At 35.6% G+C, this 18,419-nt stretch overlaps 1 protein-coding gene across 1 annotated transcript; it reads left to right on the top strand.

The window, feature by feature from the left end:
• Positions 1-931: 931 nt before the first annotated feature.
• On the top strand, positions 932-17,782 carry fam219b (family with sequence similarity 219 member B). Its single transcript, XM_028443221.1, has 6 exons — positions 932-1,179; positions 5,403-5,514; positions 8,174-8,267; positions 9,466-9,543; positions 10,536-10,587; positions 14,786-17,782. The coding sequence occupies exons 1-6, from the start codon at positions 1,102-1,104 to the stop codon at positions 14,933-14,935; spliced, it is 564 nt and encodes a 187-aa protein (XP_028299022.1). The 5' UTR covers positions 932-1,101; the 3' UTR covers positions 14,936-17,782.
• Positions 17,783-18,419: the final 637 nt, after the last annotated feature.

Genomic DNA, 18,419 nt, shown 5'->3' with positions numbered 1-18,419 from the left:
AATTTTATAGAATCAGGAAAGTATGTGTTTAATCAGTCAGTATGTCTAGTGTTAAAGTCAAATAAAAGAATGGTTATTTTTCCAAATGTCTTTGGGGTGGTCAGAAAATTGTGATATAGAAATGGGGTCATTACCAGAGGTGAAACTACTGACTTTACTGTAATTGAGTTGCTTTTATGCAAACTTGTACTTTTTTGAGTATATTTCTAAATTAGTTATTGTACTTGTACTTAAGTACGTTTTAAAATAGTTAAAGTAATTTATTGTTACATTTCTACACCCAACCGTTACTGAGTACATTATTACTTTTTCTGATTATTTTGTTTATTTGTGTTTCATGGCACATTGCATATAATCCATATATTCTTAGTCGAGCCATTTGTGATCAAAGCCCAGCCACTTTCTATGGTTTAGGTTGTGGGTTCTATCTATTATATAATGTTGTTTACATGGCACTATTTTAGAGTTCATAAATGTAACTATACTTTTTTTTTTTTACTTTGAATTGAATGAATTGGTGTTATTTAATTTTGAAAAAATAATTGTACATTTTGACAAACCTTTATTTTATACATATTTGTGCAAAATGAATTATTTTCCAATTATACAAGATTTGGTTTCTTTCTTTTTAAGTTTATACATGAGATGTTTACTGTATGCAAGGGAATCATAGCAAGATTTATTACCAAAAATAAATGTGGGGGTGAAATAGTAACTTTTACTTTGAATACTATTTAATTGAGCTACTTTTTACTTGTGATTGAGTATTTTATGTATGACTTGCTTGTACTTGAATACAATTTCAATGAAGTAACAGTACTTCCACTTGAGTAGATATATCAGTACTTTTTACACCTCTGGTCATTATCCAAACAAGGTTGGGAACCACTGGGCGACTACAATACGTTCCGGATAAACATCCGCTGTATCTGGCAACACATGCAGGCTGTTACCGTTAGCATCGTCGATATGTTTCTCTGGTTCTCTGTCCCAAGTGTTAGTGAGTGACTGTGGAGAAACAGACAACAACAAAGTCCTTCCCTGAGGGACTCCTGTAACCATGGCGCTGCTGAACGCTCAGTTGTGACAACTACAGCAAAGATGATGAACGACATCTTGGAGGAGCCGGAGAAAGACGGCCTGCTGGAGGCGACACCGGACACACAACAAGTTACATCGGTAATGTGAGCTAAAGGCTATCAGGCTATCAGGCTAATGCTGCTAGCCTAGCATGTGATCCTGACAGGAGACGTCAGAGCTTCGCTTTTCTTACATTAGTCTGTCAGTGTGTGGCATTAAACCACTCTAATATATTTAACGTTTTATTAAAAGCTAGCAATGAAAATGAAATATCTATAATAAGCTGAATGACACAATCTAATCTGGGTTTTCTGTCAGATACTGCTGTTTTTGATCCCATCTGTGCGTTCACATTGTCCATGTTGATCATTAGGAACTCCTATTAAATATGAACTTTTAAACATCTTAACAGTGAAGATAGACACCACATCTATATGTTTTATGATGTACTGAAAAACTTCTTCAGCTTCTTAAAAACCAAAAACAAACATTGAGGTGAATGATGTAGACAGACTGCTCTATGTGTCTGACTAACTATAGATATAAATACTATAGATTTCACAAGTTCTTGCAGGCTTTAAAAATAATATTTTTAATAAACGTATCTAGTAGAACCCAGAGGTGTAAAAATTACTGATATATTCAACTCAAGTAGAAGTACTGTTACTTTATTGAAATTGTACTCAAATTCAAGTAAGTCACACATAAAATACTCAAGTACAAGTAAAAAGTAGCTCAATTAAGTACAGTAGTATTCAAAGTAAAAGTTACTATTTTTGTATTATGTTTGGTAATAAATCTTGCTATGATTCCCTTGAATATTGTACATATCTCATGTATAAACCTAAAAAGGAAGAAACCAAATCTTGCACAATTGGAACTTGTATAGCTACATTTATGAACTGAAAATATCCTCCATTAAATGCTGTTTTGGGACCAGCGTGCGTCATGTTTATTCTGATTGGTCGGCTATGACGTGATGCATTTGATTGTTGTCTGGTCATTTAATTTTTTTGTTTTTTCACAATGTCCGTTGATCATTTTAAAGCAAAAATAATAATTTACTCAGTAACGGTTGGGTGTAGAAATTTATCAAATTACTTTGCTTCTTTTAAAACATACTTAAGTACAAATAAAATGACCGATTTCGAAATACACTCAAAAAAAAGTGCAAGTACCCATAAAAGTAACTCAGTTACAGTAATGTGAGTACTTGTAATCAGTTACTTTCACCTCTGGTAGAGCCGACCGATATAGAGTTTAAAAAGCCGATATGTAGGGTGGTGTGATAAAGTGTTTGCCCCCTTCCTGATTTCTCTCTTTTTTTGCATGTTTTTCACCCTTAAAGTAGCCACATTATGTTTTATTCAACATAATTCATATTAGTGAGTGGAAGGTGTGTGCGAGCAACCATTCTCAGTGTGTTGTTCTTTTAGTTTCACTTTAGTTTCTCGTAGCCTGGTAGCCTCTTTTCCTTTGATTTACATTCAAAACTTGTGGTATTTCAGATTATATCAGTGGAAAGTGTTGTTAATGTGCTTTTAGTCCATTTTCGGAAATTTGTAGTTTTTTTACCACGGCAGACGTCAGTTTGATTATTACATCACCCAGAGGAAGTGTCTGATTGTCAAAACAAATGTGATGGCCTTTCCTAGCTCCTCTCCTAACACCTTTCCTTAACCCTGTGATGTCATCCACGGGTTTATGGAAAAGTGGATAGGAAAGGAGATAGGAGGGACTATTCGGACGCAGCCTTCATGTTGTTTTTCTTCAGCCATTCAGAGGTGGACTTGCTGGTGTGTTTTGGGTCATTGTCCTGTTCTAGAACCCAAGTTCACTTCAGCCTGAGGTCATGAACAGACGGCCAGACATTCTACTTTAGGATTTTTTGGTAGAAAGCAGAATTCATGCTTTCATTTATCACAGCAAGTCTTCTTGGTCCTGAAGCTGCAAAACAGCCCCAGACCATCACACTGTCACCACCATATTTTATTGTTGGTATGATGATCTTTTTCTGAAATATGGTGTTACTTTAACGCTAGATGTAATGGGACACAGTCGTCGCTGCCCTTAAAGTTGTATTAACATAATAACACAATGTAAAAACTATTCAAAAATCAAGTTGTTAGAATTTCAAACATTGATAAACAAACTGTTAACAATGAACTCGTGATTTTTCCCAGTCTTCTCATTCTGTAATCATTACTGCTGATTCAAAAGTGGTCAGTTTGTAATTCAGAAAGCAACGCACATATCCACAAGATTAACATGCAGGAAAAAGTTAATACACCAGTTATGTATTATAGCCTCACCGATTTAATCTGTTACTCTATTGACCGATGTCGACTGTGTGGAGATTCGGTCGGGCTCTAATATGTCGTGTTTTGTAAGTTTTTGGTTACATTTCTTTGTAGAAGTCAAAGAAGAATAGTGAGAATAAGGAAACAGGCTCTAATCAGCTGAAAAGCTCAATCAGTTTTACTCCCGTCAGCTAAAAACAGGAAGCTGGGGTTACAGTTCACTCTTTTTGGAAATCAAATGTTGGGAAACTGTTGCACCACATCCTCCTCACTGCAACATTCAGACGGTACAGTCAGATTATGGCTTAAATCTATGAACAGATTATATTGTTTGAGATGAAAAGCTTTAGGGCGACTGGTCCAGGAGGGCCACTGTCCTGCTTGTTTTCTAACACCAACTTGTTTCAACATAACTGAGTTTATTAAATGTTGAATTTACCAGATCTGCTACAGCCAATCAGAGTAGGATCATGTGACTTTCAACATTCAGTAAGCTTATATTTGGTCTAATCAGTCTTTTTGGAATCCAATGATTCATCTTTCGTAGGGCTGGGCGATATATTAAGATTAAAAATACTGTATATCAAGTTTTCTATTTTGGCGATATAGAAAATTACAATATGACCGATATCAATAAATATATATTTTTATAGCTTATTTTGTTTTAAAACACTTGTCTTAGGATTCACTGCTTCTCAGAACAGCATGAAAAGTACAGTTAGATGGATTTCTGAGTGAGTTCTAACTCAGACCTTCTCCAAACCACTGTTTCTCAAATGATGTACCCCAATGGTTACGTGATGGCACTACAGGGGGTACTTGAGAGACAAAGAGGGGACAATTAAAAAATGAAAGCATTAAAAATATTAGGTTTTACAATGTTTATTTTTAGTATAAAAAAAAAATGATAGCAGTAGATATTTATCCCAGCAACTCACAAAATGACAACAAAAACACCCTAAATAAGAAGAAATTTACTGAATAATAAGAAGAACAGGTAAACAACAACAAAATACACAAAGTGACACCAAAGACACACAAAACCATAATAATGATGCACTAAATGAGAAAAACATGCAAGATCACTACAAAATACACAAAAAAAAAAAACCAGAAACATAAAATGACATAAGAAACAACCAAACGACACCAAAAACACACACATGAGAGAGAATAATTCCAAAAATACCAACAACACACAAAATAAGAGAAAAATATACTGAATAACAAAAAAGAACAGATGAACAACAACAACAAAATAAACAATATACTAGGGGTGTGTATTGCCTGGCATCTGGCGATACAATTCTATCCCGATACATAGGCCACAATACGATACGATATGTCCCTCAAGACTTAAGAAACAACTAATCTGTAAATTTGTACTTCTTCATGAGAACACTATGTATTAAATATATTTTATTGGCATATTTTACACTCAAAACATTGGCTTTAACATGCCATGTGCCAACAACATAAAATAAAAAAATAACATACAATCTGCCTGTGGCTTTTAAACCAACTTTGGCTTTAGTGCAACTTAACTGAGATAAATGCCTAGAACAAGAAATAAATGCAGAAAGTTAGTACTTTCTTTTTAGATTTGATTGAAAAAACACAAGCTGGTCAACATGCCCAGGTTTCAGCACTTCTGTGTGTAGTTACAATGTCTCCTACAGTGGAAAAGACAGTTATTTTTTTTTTTATATGGATGCATTTTGAATCGATCAAAGAATTTTTCAACACCCCTAAAAAAACACACAAAACGTGTTGGATATAAGTGGCACGTTTTGTGCGACTGTTAATGAATGAGCCTTTTGAATTGAATATCTAGTCAGACTTCATTTGAATTTAAATTATCGAGATTTATATTAAATTATGCCATTTTGAAAAAAAATATCGAGATATGTGTTTTGGTCCATATCGCCCAGCCCTAATCTATCTTAAACCACCTTTAAGTTTTTCTTACTTGGTCTACATATTTGAAGGTAAAATACATTTCTTCTGTCTCTGAAACTTCAGTGTTCAAGTAACGGCACAAGACCCAAAACCACCGATGGAGGCATCATCAGGCCGGTGGAGAAAAGGGGACCGTACATCATGTCCAGAGTCCCCGCCATTCATCTCAAACTCCGTAAGCGTGTGTGTTTGTGTGTGTGTGTGTTTATTGGGGGTTTGGACGAGTAGCGGTGCCAGGATTTTGATTGTAGGTGCGCCCCCAGAAAACTAGATTGGTCAGTTAAAATAAGCCCAAAAACCCCACTAAAATAATGTTTCCCTTCATCTCCGTTTCAGCGACACTGACTGTGTGTTCAAGGCAAATTTTTTTTTTATATGACAGTTGCTTGACAGGAAGGGGATCAGAGAGAGCAGGGAATGACACGCAGCAAAGGGTCCCAGGCCGGGAATCGAACCTGGACCGGCTGCAGGTGAGGAGCTACAGCCTCCGTACATGGGGCGGGCGCTCAACCCACTGAGCTACGCAATTTTAAAACGCTTCGTTTCTCATTTGAAAGTTCTGAGAAATTACAATAAATGCAATAATGTGAGATTAAAGCTCTGATTATTCTGAATAGCATGTTTTATTGGCCGAACAAAGCAAGGCAACAATATGTTGCATATTTCAGCAACAACAACAACAACAACATTTGAGATCCATTTTGAAATCTTAAAAACATAAATAAGCCTTTACTGTGTTCCACAACAGCAGTAAGTATTTTGTGAATGTATATTGTATATTATTTCCTAAAGTTTTTGGCATTAAAATGTTTTTAATCACTGTTTTACCACCAATGGCACCGCGGGGGGTTTGGAGTCAGAGGTGGGACATTACTGGGTTTTCCTTTGTTGAGCCTCAGGATGGATGATACACTATTAAACTATGCATGGTCTTATTATTACAGCAGAACAGTTCTATACATGTATTTATTTATTTGTTCTTTTCAAACCAACCTAGATTCCCAATTTACATCAAATCATGCCACTGTCCAAATGAAACATTTTCATGGTAGGAAGAATACATTTCTCATATTTCTGCCCCTGAACTTAATGAATACATAATTAATGACCCCACCAACCTTCCCCCGTCAGTCCACACAATTTTAACTATTCTCAAATAACCTAAAATGACAAATCAAAATGTACAAATCACCCCACAAGTCGACTTTCTAAAGTAAAGTATATTGGAGTATAAAGTATATTTTTTAAATAGATGAATATCTGTACAAACCTTTAAATCATTTTGTTGAGTATTCCACGACCTTACACACCGACAACAGCCAAGCACATTAAGGTGCGTTCACACCGAACGCGACTAAAGCGACTAGATTACATTAAATATCAATGTAAATGATGCGACCTCAAGCGACAAGACTTGCACTATTCCAGCGACTAGGTCCTGCGCGACCTCATCGCTCAAAGTTTAAAAATGTAAACTTTTCAACTAACTTCAATTGACAACTCCCCCGGCCGTCACTGTCTGTTGAGCAGAGGCAGCAGCCCCTCCCTCCTCCTGTAGACGGCTACAGCGGGAGGTTGTACACTTCCTCAACTTATCGGGGCAAAATTAAAGTGGTTAACTTCTTGAATAAGCACACATGCTGGGTGAACCCATCCTTTAGTAACTCTGTTAGTTGATTATTTAAACCGTAAACGTGGCGCTGTTAATAATTAGTGTTGTAAACGTAGGCTACGAGAAGAAGTGATCAGACCTCTCCCTCCCCTGTCACTGGCTCCACACACACACACACACACACACACACACACACACACACACACACACACACACACACACACACACACAGTTTCCTGGTAATGACATCACTGAAGTGATGAAGTCACCAAAAAGGACCTCTATGTTCAAGTGACTCATCACGGGTGATTGAAGTGACTACAGTCGCGTTCGGTGTGAAGTAGTAAAAGCTACTTAATGCTTAAAATCTAATTTCCTCCTGTGATCAACATTGTCTGACACACAAATAATCTTTGAACACACACTGGCAGTGTTCTGCTTTTGGCTTTAAACATAATAGCTAATGTTTGTTGTTCAGTTATATCTTTAAATTTTAAAAACGCTGATTAGATAAATAAAGAATTTGTATGATCTCTGAAACCAGATTACATATACATATAAATAGACTCGTGACTTCAGACAGAACTTTGTTCTTCAGGTGGAAAGAACTAGATTGTTTTAGAACTAGAAGTTGTTTTCTCCCATGAAAGTGCATCATTGACAGAAGCAAGTCTTTAATGGTGTCATTCAGTGTTTACATTCGTCTGAACCACTTGTTTGGTCACAATACAAAAAAACCCCACTTCAGATGACAGTTAGTGACTCATTTTTTGTTTTTATATCTGTAAATATAACTTTTTTCTTACCAAATCGTTTTGATGACGGCGTGCTTCAGATGGAGCCATGTTTTAGCACGCTAACACATTGTATGCTACTTTACTCTGGGACAGGACAACAACAACAAACAAGTTTACGTCTACATTTGGATCAATGACACATCAGTAGAACAACATTCTGCTCAGTCGATAAAAGAAGAGAAACATCCAAAACAAGGCCTGAGAGAACAAACTGCTGTTGTTTTGTTCTGATCCGAGTTCTCAGTTCTTGTGAATCATGAAGAAGGTTTTATAGTAAAAGCAGAGACGACCAGGGGCAGTGCAGTGTTTGAAAAAGGTGTAGGTGAGCTTAATCAGTTACAAGATGGAAGCAGAATGTTTGTCCTGAGGAGACAAAGGCTCTCTGTCCTTGTGATCTCTGCTCTTAGCGTCTGTTTTGTCCACAGAGAAACACAGGGAGATGGCGAGGAAAGCCCTGAAGAAGAAAGCACTGTCAGCAGGTCCTCCAGTGACTCATCAGCCCAGACAAGGAGGAAAGAGGTGAGGAGACATGAAGAGAACAGCTTTTACTGTAAGGATGCATCAGTTATTATGAGGGATTGATGATCTTTGCATATGAAACCTATCTTTTCCGCTGATGTTATCCACCTCTGCAAAGGTCTTAAAGTCATCCACTGTCCCCTTCTGCTGTGAGGTGACTGACAGGCCCCGCCCACCAGGTCATGTGTGGATGCGTCTGCTTCACGGGTTAACAACAACACCTGGAGCATGGTCAACCTAGCATGTCGACAGTTCAGCAGTATGACACAAAAAAAATGAGCAAAGGATCACAATTTGTAATCCATGTAACGCTGAAATAAGTCACGATGGAGCTGCAAACAAAACGTAACAACAAACCTCATTCACCATTTAAGAAACCGCCACACCGCTCAGTATGCAGCATTTGAAGCTAGCAATGAAGCGAATGCTAAAGCTAGTGGAATAAAAGGGCCAGTCATCGGCCCACTGTTAGCACTTATGATCAGTGAAAAGAACAAAGCGACTACGAGGAAAACCATGGAGTTCATGGCATTGGACATGAATAAAAACCTTCCACTAATGAACAAGTGACTGTAATAAGTGTGAGAACAACTAAGATGTTCATTCTGTCTTTACCCGTTGACTTATGAAAATATTACACATGATGCACTTTATTTATTTTTGTAGAATGTTTGACTTTTAGGAGCTTTTATCCTGTAACTTTATTTTAGATTGATATTTTTACATTTAAATATTCACAAAACTGCTGCATTTGGACATTTTTTATTTTTGCATTACAAGGAAACCTAAAGCTCAGGACACTTTATTGGTGCTTTAAGATATTTTTTTATTTTGTCCTGTAGATTATTATTTTATCATCTAACTCAAACCTAAACCAAAATACTGTTGTGCGTTTTATTTTAGTTAAATAGCTCCAAACTGGTCTGCAGTGTAACCTGTTGCATAAGTCTTATTTGTTTCTAAAAAGTGAAAAATAAAGACTACAGGACTACTTAAAGCAACCAGTTTGTATTGTTTCACAGGTTTTGTTCAATGTTTTACAATAAAATAAGAAAAATCGGGATCGGCCAAAATCAGGAAAAGCTGCTCAAGCTTTTTATAGATCAGTGATCGGCTAGAATATTGGAGCGTTCCTACTTTTCTGTAACCTGTTGCAATGTTCAGAGGACGTTTCTTTCCATCCCTCTCTTGTCTTTAGGACTGTGAAGTATAACAAGGGCTACGCTGCACTCAGTCAGCACGCAGAGGACAGTTTGATCGCACTGGACTCAGACAGGTGAGACAGGTTTTTTTTTGTGAAAATTGATTTCAAAAGATGGTTTTAAAACACATCACAGTCTCTATGGAAACCACTATTTAAATAATGTATTTGTACACTTACAAAAGTATGTCTTGTAGTAAAGGCACTAATACTAGTACAGTGGTTCCCAAACTTTCCGCATATGTTTGGTTTGTGCTTTGACATTTTTTTTTTTTTGCTTAGCCTTAGACACAGTTGTTAGTTTTTATTACACTTATACCAATGCTGAGTCAGCATATTATTGGCACATTATTCAATTTCACCACATATGCCATTGTGCGGCCGTGAGCCCCTCCCCTCCCCGTCCCAAAGCATAATATAATATTATGTAATATAAACATAATAATATATTTATATAGTTTACATTATGTAGAATAATATAAAATGATATAATATAAAAATTGCATCCTATAAAACAAAATGATATTTAACAGAATAAAGTTCAATTGTAGTTCTAATCATATTTAATGTATTTTAAACTCCCATGACGTGTATCGAGTAAAAAATAATAAAATAAATAAAAAAATCTGTTGTTCATTTGATTCCTATTAAAACACTGACTGCAAATTGTTTTTATTAGAAAGAAGAAATATGAAATATCATAAAAAGTTATTCCTTTGTGTTTATTTGATTGCTATTTAAGACATTTTGATAAGAATGATTGTATATTTTTATTATAGGCTACAAAGTTTTGGTTGGTCATGTGGCCTGGGATTTTTGTCAATAAAAATATGTTTCTTGGCTGAAATAAGGTTGAAAAACACTGCTTTAATTTATACAGGCATTTGTAATGTAGTGTAGTTTTATCAGGTTTAACTCTTTTTTTGATGTGCTACCAACCTTTTTCATCTCAATATCTATTTATTTGTGTAGTGTACACACTAAACCTGAATGCAGTCCCTCTATATGTACAGATTGTCTCTAACAGGAGGTTTGGTTTCTCACATTTGTCCCACTTGTCTTGGCAGTGATGAAGAGATTGATTTTGAGCATTATTCCTCAGGATACTCCTCGGCTGAGGTGAGTCTTTTTTAATTGGATTAAGATTTGTTTTTGAAGGTTTTATTAATTTTGTGACTCTTTTAAAAAAATGTCTTGGTGCGTCTTGTTGGTGGATACTATACCCAAGCTTTACTGTAGTAACATAAAGCTTTGTGTGGTTGTTTGCATAATGACATTTTTATCTGATCTGTAAACGGGTAAGAGGTCAGAGGGAACCAGCTTGACTTAGTGCCTCATAGAAAACCACTGAGATAGGAGATGTCTTTGTTTGCAGAACCAGTCGATTATGAGAGAGTTTATTTCACACACTCACAGCCTGATCTCACATGGTAACATCTGAGCTCTGTCTATGCATACTTAGAGTTATATTAGATTCATTCTCATACAGTATCTACCTTATTCCTGGTCCCCATGACTGTGTCACACTCTTCTTCAACTGTGATGACAACCATATTTTTATATTTTAAAAAGACATAAAAATGTGGGACTATTACTTTATTATTGACATATGTGCAATGTTTAATTCTTTAACAAAGGAAAAGGCTGATTCATTGTCAAGCTGACACCTACATTAGGGGTGGGAACCTCTGGGTACCTCACGACACGATACGCGATACAAAGCTCACGATAACGATTATCTCATGATATGACAATACTGTGAGTATCGATATATTGGTCAGAAATCAATCTACGTTAATCTATGACATAACAGGAAGAATAAAAAAAGATTACGTGAAAAAATACAATTTTTATTTGATATCTCTGAAAGACAATAAATTGAATAAGTGTCATGAGCAGTGACAGTATTTTAGTGCAACATTTCTGTAAATAAGTGTTAACATATTAATGTAAATGAATAAGTATCTCCAATAGTGCTTTCTGTATACAAAAAATAGGGTCTTTCTTACCAGTGACACCAGTATAGTGCAATATTCCAGTAAACAATATATTGGTTCTTTCAACAAACAGTGACAACATTTCTGTGAAATCCTACCTGCACATTTTAAATCCAAAAAAAATTAAATAAATAAATAAAATTTAAATAAAAAATAAAAATCGATACTTAGCATATCGATAATTGATCATGCGAAAAGAATATCACGATATATCGCCGTATCGATATATTGTCACACTCCTAACCTACAGTACAGCAATGTTAGCTTTTTTAGAGCTAATAAAGTTCTGTGTCTATGCATATTGATCATTTCAAACTACTGTATTCTGCAGCATATAAGATGCTATTTTTTCCTTTAAAGTTGAGGGTGTGGCCAATGCGGCGGTGCGCTCTGTGTGTGGATTTTCCAGTCAGTCGCTCACATGTGTCTGTAAGAGGCAGAATATCACTGACAGTCATCCTTACAGCAGCATGAATGAACTGTAACAGCAACTGAACATTACGGTGAACTGAACGTTCAGAAACAAGCTTTAGATAATGTGTGGGAAGTGAAAACACTCACAGCTTTAATAAGAGGATGGAGACGTCGTGATCCGTGTGCAGGACGGCGTCTGATCGTTGAGGGAAATTGCGTGGGAGCGAGTGACGGCAGAAGTTATACATGTGCTCAGTATTTGTTTTTATTTATCTATAAAATGCTGATAGTTTAAATAAAAATAAAACACCGGTAGTAGGGATGTCCCGATACAACTTTTTCACTTCCGATACGATACCGATATTGCAGCCTTGAGTATTGGCCGATATCGATCCAATGTGATATCAGCATGAATCATACATACTTTTATTACTTATTTTGTAGTTTGGAATGTTAGAAAAGTCTTGATCAAGTGATGTCACTCAAACAGAGAACAGTAGTCAACCGTAGGGATGAGAAAAACTGACCCATTTATTATTAACCAATTGGTTACATACATTTTAACCTTCAACATAATAGCTATAATATTCTACAATTGAATAAATATTATATATATCAGATATTTTAAATGCAGTCCGATAAAATCCGATATTCATTTTCTAGCTGATATCGGACCGGGACACACCTAGTTTGTAGATCAGGGAGTGGTGAGCAAGTATGCATTTACGGTGGGAAGTGCATATAAAAAGTACAATAAGGTTTAAAATGTAAGATTTCTCAGCTAGTTTTTAATAATAAATGGCATAAAGTTGTCAAATCATTGCGTTTATCAGGAGCGATCGCACTCAGGACAGAGACTGACAGCTCACATAACTGACACGTACACGGAGAGCGAGCGCTGAAACACTCTGGATACAGTGGATACAGTAAAAATCAGCCAGTTATTGATAGAAAGAAACAATAAACAGCATAAAGTTCCCAAATAACCACATTACGTTTGTTCAGGATTGATCGTGTCCGTATTCTAACTCAGAGTCCGATCAACATGATCACTGCTGAGACGATGGAGCGGTGTATCCGTCTGGTTCCAGTTAAAAAGTGACCATAAAAAGCTGTATATGGACTGATATGCAGATGTGGAACTGATCAGAATACACGGAAATACACGTAAACCTCCGTTAACAGTACAGCAGCCCACCTACCTGCCCGTTCTGATTGGCCAAGTCTTTTGAAGGACACCCTCATCAGCCAATAGGGTGTGACCTATGTCACGGAGCGGTCTTTACGTGGATTTTTCTTGGAAAATTGCTAAATTATTGGAATGCGGCCAAAACAGCGGTGCGTTCAATCGCCTGGAAAATACGTTATATGTTTTGTCTTAAAGAGGAAAACATAGAATTTAAGTGAAAAAAATGGAAAGCATTTTTTTTTATTTTAGTAATTGTTTTCAAACGCTTTGCAGGCCTGAAAAAACCAGCGGAGCAGTGCTGAGTGCCAACTGTTAATCAACATGAGTTTTCTTCTGCATAGACGTTTGCTCTCCAAGCAGGTTTTACCGGTTGTTTTTATTTTTTATACATGGTTGAAGCAGAAGCCAAACACAGATTAAATGCTTTAAAACATGTCTGATGAGCTACGCACATGTTATTGGTCTGAGTCAGACATTTTTCACATTTCTATTCCCATTAATAAGCATACAGTAGGTCTAAATGTATAAGTACCCCATTTTTTCTGAAAATAAATCTTAATGAAATGCACAATCCAGGTTCTCTGTTGGGTAATAAAGGAACCAACCCAACATACCTGAGTCAACTTTCATTGAGATCCGTCAACTGTGAACAAAGATGTGAATTTTTGAAATTTCACCAGTGATGAAAGATACGGATATTTTGGTTTAAAATTAAGTTTGTTTAAAATTTTGTCAAAAGCTGTTCAGTACTTTTTAAATAATCCTGCTAACAGACAAACAAATGGTGAAATATGACCTCGTCGACAGAGGAAATAATCAGCGATTTCTAATCAGATGTAGTCGGAAAAACACATGATTAGAAATGTTTTTATAGAGAAGAACATGTGATTAGTGTCTAAATATGAGGAAGTGAGTGTTGGTTACATCAAATCTGCTCATTACTCATGAACTTAGTTATGAATTTAGGCCCGTAAATGAACACCAGCCAGGATTCATTGTCTGTTTAACTTGGTCTTTCCAGCAACTTCATTTTGTCTTTTTTTTTTTTTTAATAATATGTTAAGGTTTAATTTATTCAGACAACTATTTTTCAGGAAATCTCCTGACATGTTTCCACTGCTTTACTGTAAACAGTTTTTTTTAAGTTGATGAACTTAAAAGTAAAAATTTTCCAGAACTTAAAAGGTTGGATGACTGACTACTAGTGATTTTTGATTACAGTTAAACTTAAGTGCTATAGAACAACAGAAATAACAGGACTTTATCAATCTCAGCATTTAATTACTTAAGTATATTAAGTTGTACTTAAGTTGTGTTTTTAAGTTATGCTTAATTATGAACAAATATAGTTCTATTTACTCAAAAAATATAAAAATACCTAAAAAAGAACGTTACACCAACTTGACTTAATTAGGTTAGTAGACGTTTTTCTATAACTTTATTTATAACTTACTTAACTTCTTTATTCAATGTAACTGAATATTATAAAACTTAACATATGTTTTCCTTGGTATTCTTACATGTCAGAGCCTAAAATGGAGGTATTCTACTTATATTCTTAACATGCAGCATTGTGCATGTACGTGTGTGCACGTATGGAGCTGCCTTAGACTGGTGTTGTGTTCAAGGTCTGTGGGAATTTCTGGTATCATTTTTAAGAAAGTGATTTTGTGTGAGTTTGTGTAACAGAGAAACTGTGTTTTTTTCCTCCAACCAGGTCCATCCTGATCTAAGCAAGCAGCTGCTCCAGGACGGATACCGCCTGGACGAGATCCCAGACGACGAGGACCTGGACCTCATTCCGCCCAAAGCCATGGGCTCGTCCATGTGCTGCTGCTCCGAGGCGTCATCGTGCTCCGTGCAGTGAGTCCATGAGTCCAGTCACCAGTGCCTGTCGCCTGAGGACTTCCAACCTGCTTTCTACGCAGAACCGTGTGCACTAGGACCGCTCTGCCCCGACATGGAAACACAGCAGGGGAGAGAGCGAGCCTTATCCACTGTGAGCCCAAAGCTTGAGTTACTTCTGTTTCATTTCCACACTTGCTTTGTTTACTATGTAATGTTTAAATGTCACAGGTAAGTCTACAATAAGCCACTCCCAGGATTTGGTCAAACTACGGAACTGTTACAGTTAATCTTTCAAGCACATGACCTGTTTTATGTGTCTTCTAATCATCTGTCTTCAAAACTACATTGAAATCGTTTTTTCAGCTGACTGGAGTGCCACTGCTTTGCTAACATTTGTCTAACTAATCAGATTATCTTGGTTTGTTTATATGGAGTGGAAAAGGCTCTCATTCACCTTCTGATTAGTTCAGAAAAATATTTGAAAGGAACAAGAAAAGACAGAAACCTGCATGTATCAAGGTCCCCATGGTCATGAAATTCCTGGAAAAGTTATGGAATTAGAAAAACACATTTTCCAGTCTTGAAAAGTCATGGAATATTGTAACTGTTTTGAAAGTATAGCCTATTTTAGTTTAATGTCTAACATATGTTAAACCCCAAAGACGTTAAGCATTATCACAAAGTGAAAGTGCTGCATACCGGCAGCATTATTGAGATCTCACAGATTCACTCTCTAGGGAAGATCACTTCAGCTGGCACACGCTAAAAACCAGAAAAAGATCTTAGCGCTTCAAAACTAAGTCATGGAAAATTGGTAAAATATTTTGGAAAAGTTTTGAAAAATCATTGTGTAAAAAGTGTGGGAACCCTGATGTATTCTTCACATCAAGGATCTTCAACCATTTTGCCCCTTGGACCTTCTTTTTAACTGCAAAAGAGTCTTAGTTATTAATTTATTCTCTAACTTTGCATGTTTTGATTTAGTTCTTGGAAACAAATTGAGGGGTCATAGCACAGTGTAAGTGGTGTTTGAAAAGCTGCACTACTGTTGCTACTAAATCACAGAAAAAAATGAAGAAAGGATCCTAAACAGAGGTGAATAAAGTGTTTTCATTATGACCAACAGACGCATTACTGCCACCAAGTGGTAGGAAGCGGTACAAAGTAGTTCAAACAAGTCCCTACGGTAGACGTGGGCAACTGGCGGCCCGGGGGCCACATGCGGCCCTGGGTCTAATCTTGTGCGGAACCCCAGAAGAAAATTGTAATTCATGGAGTTGGAAGTTCTATGAAGCCCAACATAACACACAACTCCAGAAACACAGAAAAAAATGACAGCAAAATGGACAAAAGTACACAAAGTAACACACTAAACAACCACCTACACAGAAAATGACAACAAAAACAACAACATATACAAAAAGATTTCAAAGACACACCAAATACCAAGGAAATTGCATAAAATGACTGAAAAATACACAAAAAGGCAACAAAAATGTCCCGTTTTTACAAGAAAACAACAAAATGATTTAAAAAACACACAAAACGTCTAAAAACTCAGACGCCAAGAAAACCAACACAAAGGGACTGCAAAGACAAAACTTTGTTATTTATTGTGTTAATGCTTAGATTGGTCATTATTCTAAATGCTAACATGAATGTTGATAATGATGCCCTGCTATGATAGAAGTTGCCCATCTCTGAACTGGTTTTGTAGCCCTCTGGGTGGCGCTGTTCTAAGGCCAGAGTTTGTCTAGGATGTCGCAAAAATGCCTCAAAAACCGAGTATTAAGTTTCTTTAGTTACATTTAATGTTACTTAAGGTGCAACTTGTGTTAAAAAAACCAATAATATTTGATCTTACCTACAACAAGTCAGTCATTATTAAAATGTCCACTAGAGGTCACTACAAATTTTTCCCATAAACCAACTACGCCAACACTTTACATTAAGGGCCCCTTAATTAATGCATTATTAAGCATTAATTAACAGTTTAATATTTTATTAGTCATTATAATGTATTACCTAACATTAATTAGCATATCAGTTAATGCATGAATAAGCAATTAATTAATTTCTGTTGCACAGATTTAACTGGACATTATTAAGCATTAATAAAAGTAACATAATTGAATTATTACCAGAGATGTTATGTTTTACTATTAGATTAGATTACATAGACTTTGTTAATCCCTTAGGAAAAGTAGCACACAGGGTTAAAATAATATATGTATATATATATACAGAATATAGAGATTATACAATATGAAACCAGAATGTACAGAAGTAAATAACAAACAAACAAGGTTGGTGCTACAGACTAAAACTACTACAACTACTGCTCCTCCTCTGTCTATCTAATGTATTCATTAATAAGTAACGCATACATAAGGATAACTAAATAAATGATGTCATTTTATTCAGTAGACGTTAATTAACTGCTTTTTAATGCATTAACTAATATGTTAATTAAGGTTAGGTCATTATTATAGCAGTATAATGATTATTAACATTATTAAACTGTTATTTCATGCATTAAGTAATGTCATTAAGGGACCCTTAATGTAAAGTGTGATACCTAAAACTACATATTAAAGCAAAGAGCCTTTAAATCAATGCAGTGGCTTTTACTGCGCGATGACGTCCAGTGTTAGAACACACAACTGCTACTTTGTACGTGATGTGGTGGAACTAATACATATCAATAGACTTTATTGATCACGTCCTCTGACTGAAACTTCCATGAATTCTTGTACTTTTAACTAAACACGTGTGTTTACACAGTTTGGATGTTACATCGTGGATATTGAACGATTGGTAAAAAAACCAACATGACGCTGAAACGGCTGATATATATATATATATATATATATATATATATATATATATATATATATATATATATATATATATATATATATATATATATATATAATGATGTTAAAGTAAAAGTCGTCATTCACACATTGTTATACATCACTATATTTGTTTATTTTATTATAATCTAATATGTTGTATTTGATCTTCTTGTCTACACTACAGAGGTGTGTGCGTGTGCGTGTGTGTGTAAGCCTATGGAGGCTGTGTAGCATACCCCCCCCCCCCCAAAAAAACACAGAACCAAGATTTGATACATATTTATTTATCTTTATTTTTGAGAAAAAAAATAATAAATTAGGATCAGGATACAATGATTTTGTTGTCACCCTTTTATAAAAACAATTACAGTCCTGTTGAGTGTAAATAACAGAGAAATAATCATATATTATTAAGTATATACTTTGTTTTATTTTCTATTTAATGATAAGATATATGATGTGTCATGTTTAGTTGGAGAGTAAGTGATGATGGCCACATCATGTCACAGTGATAAGAAAAGTAAGTTTTGTTGCATTCCAATAATGAAATAACCGTTCAAGTAGAAATGTTACATTTAATGAATAAAATCTATGAAGAAGACCAAACATTTTTTTATCAGTTTGATTAATTACAGTATGACTTAA

Source organism: Gouania willdenowi, chromosome 3, assembly GCF_900634775.1.
Source record: "Gouania willdenowi chromosome 3, fGouWil2.1, whole genome shotgun sequence".
NCBI classification, from domain to species: Eukaryota; Metazoa; Chordata; class Actinopteri; order Blenniiformes; family Gobiesocidae; genus Gouania; species Gouania willdenowi.
Note: the sequence above shows the minus strand (reverse complement) of the source record. Positions and strands in the feature narration are given on the sequence as shown.